General features: G+C 38.2%; 1 protein-coding gene across 1 annotated transcript; it reads right to left on the minus strand.

Moving 5' to 3' along the window:
- Window positions 1-434: 434 nt before the first annotated feature.
- Window positions 435-2,498, minus strand: LOC114360271 (segmentation protein fushi tarazu). Its single transcript, XM_028314901.1, has 2 exons — window positions 1,431-2,498; window positions 435-1,296 (listed from the first exon to the last, which is right to left on the minus strand). The coding sequence occupies exons 1-2, from the start codon at window positions 2,383-2,385 to the stop codon at window positions 869-871; spliced, it is 1,383 nt and encodes a 460-aa protein (XP_028170702.1). The 5' UTR covers window positions 2,386-2,498; the 3' UTR covers window positions 435-868.
- Window positions 2,499-2,876: the final 378 nt, after the last annotated feature.

Here is a 2,876-nt window from a genome sequence, read left to right on the forward strand (position 1 = left end):
CTGGGTAATTAATTTATTCCGTAGTAATTTTAGCTGATCTGGAAATTCTGGAATGTCTAAAAACAAAGGATGGTATTTTTTTCTTAATTTTGCTTAAATTATAGTTTCATCAAGTAATATTTCATTTTGGAAAGTTTGTAATTTATCATACAGCCAGATTATTATTTTATAGCTTCTTGTCTTTAGACATTCTATGATTATTAAATAAGAATGTATTTGAAATTGTAGCAAGGAAAATGATAAACTCCAATTTCGTTGTAATTTGTATAATCAGGAATCAAAACTCCTCTTTATAATTAGCGCCCTTTGATTGACTAGAGAAGTGCAAAAATTTTGATAAATAATTAACCTTAATACTAATTCAGTAGTAAATTCTCTTAATATGACTAAACTTATCAATACATAGGAACTTATTACTTACAACAAATATTTACAAGGAAATTAAATTATATTAGTAATATGTCGCATTACAGAAATAGAAAAGAACTATTTTGTTAAGTATTAATATTGTGGATTTAATAAAATGTAAAATATAAAAAATCTAATCATATTGTAATACATAACATTCGCTGAATATTTTGATTGAAGTACCTACTTCTTACCTAGGTACCTACCTATACCTGATCAAGAGAGATAAACAAAATAGAAATAAAAACTAAAGCATTCATCTTAACATGAACAGAGTTTCAGACGCTAAATTAATGAAGTATGAAATGAAGAGAGAAAACAATATCGTAATTTTAGTTAACTGGTTAATAAATCCTCCGCTATATTTAAAAAGTGTCCTAAATAAACCTTCTATGAAGTCTTAAAAAAATAATAATTTATAACTATGTACAAATAATCAACATAAAAAATATCGTTATGGTCACATTTTGGGTATCATGGGTCCATAATTGGGCATCATATAATTTGGAGGCATGCCGTTGGGTATGGTTCCGTGACCTACATTACCTGATACTGGAGCCATTGGAAAATTAGGGTACTCTGCTATACCAGGCATCTGTGGTCTGGACTCCATGTACTCAGGCATACCAGGAATCTTCGTAGCACCCATGTCTTCAGCAGCATAAGGATCAGGAGACGTCGTAAGCTTTCCATCCTTCTTCGCCTTCATCCTCCTGTTCTGAAACCAAATCTTGATCTGTCGTTCGGTCAGTCCCAGGGCATGGGATACTTCTATCCTGCGCCTCCTGGATAGGTACTTGTTGAAATGAAATTCCTTTTCCAACTCCAAGGTCTGGAAGCGAGTGTACGTTTGGCGCGTCCTCTTTGATCCTTCTTTTTTGTCGTCACCTGAAAAATAGAAAAAAATACACATGTCAATACTCTATCTGATTTCTATAGAGCTAAAGCAACGTATTATGTTCGTAGGATCTGTGTAAATAATAATCAAGCAAATACATAGAGCATTGTTTGCTTAAGCTTACCTCCAACACCTTTCATCCACGGATAATATCCTTGCATATCGGCTGTAGCGGCCATTTTATTCTCGGCGTAATCCGCATTGTCCCCGCCTGCTTCGACCCTCGTCACGTCCTGACAGGGCTCCGCAGACTCCAGCGAGGACGGCGCGGCGTCTTTCGCGGGCGCTCCACCCACACCTTCGCTCTTGATTGACGTTTGACCCTTACCATTCTCGAAACCACCATGAAATTGCGACAAATTGCATTCCTTCGACGGCGAAACTTCATTACTTTTTTCCCAATCCGCACCATCATCTGCGTGGTACATCATACGCTGCATCATTTCTTGCGCATACGGTTTATCACATTTCACAAAATACGGCAGCGGCTTCTTTGTTTTAGGCTTCGTCAATAAGGATCGGAGATTAGGAGAATCTTCCTCTTCTGACACTGGATGGTCCAAACCTGGTTTTACGTTACTTGAAGCACTCTGTGGTGATCCATAGTTTACATCGCCTACATTTGGAGAATTGAGTGACCTAGCGTCATCGCTCCTATTATCTGGAGTAGGTTGATTTCGTAATTGGTTCATTCTTTGATCAAATCCATAATTGGCTAGTTGCTGTCCGTGTTGACCGTAGTAATTCATTTCTCTCCATTTATTTATCATGTCAAAATTAGTGTGATTATCATGCATGTAACTCGTTGGATAACCATGCCAATTATTCGGTTCTGATTTCACTATTCCATCGCACTGATTGTTGTTTCCATATGGCCTGCCACCGTAACTAGCACTTACTGTATTAGAATAATCACCATTTGGTGGATAGTAGTTATTTTGATAGTTATAGGAGTCTGGTGATACCATCGGATACTGTGCATATCCGTACTGTTTCACTTCTCGGGCACTTGGAGTGTTCACATCAGCACAATTGTTCCACATTTCACTAGCACGATTAGTAGCAGCTACTGACGACATGTTGCATCGACACACACAAACACAGAAATCACAATTATCGCTCAGACTGGACTGCGTGGGAGACGGCCCTCCGTCTCCTAGGTTGACTGCGAAACGAATGCAGTAAGTGCATACGGACAGCACGTCCCTAACAAATGTAATACTTTTATTTGACCTAAAAAAAGTTTGGGGTACTTACAACAATAGCGACGCTATTGTCCCTTCGCAAAGCTGTAAAATCGGGTGCGCTATCCCTCTCTATCCTTATCTCGATCCATTTACTGCAAGGAGCGAGAAAGAGACGGAAACATTAAACGTTTGTCGGCATAGTTCGCAAATATCTATGAATGTTTACAATGCCAATATTCCCAATATTTTGCACATGTGTGCGTGCGCGTGGGCATTTGTAAATCATTGATTGGTTTGCGCATGTGTGGGTTATAGAGGGTGGTATAGATTGATTTTATTCTATTATTGGTTTAGTGTAAAGCCGCGTATGTGTGTCACTGTGC

The sequence above is a fragment of the Ostrinia furnacalis genome, unplaced genomic scaffold (assembly GCF_004193835.3).
Source record: "Ostrinia furnacalis isolate ACB-3 unplaced genomic scaffold, ASM419383v2 OfSCF4915, whole genome shotgun sequence".
Lineage (NCBI taxonomy): Eukaryota > Metazoa > Arthropoda > Insecta > Lepidoptera > Crambidae > Ostrinia > Ostrinia furnacalis.

Coding starts and splice junctions, on each gene's coding strand:
- LOC114360271 (XM_028314901.1), bottom strand. CDS start 2,385: ATGTCGTCAGTAGCTGCTACTAATCGTGCTAGTGAAATGTGGAACAAT. Junction 1,297..1,430: donor GTGGATGAAAGGTGTTGGAG/GTAAGCTTAAGC, acceptor TCTATTTTTCAG/GTGACGACAAAAAAGAAGGA.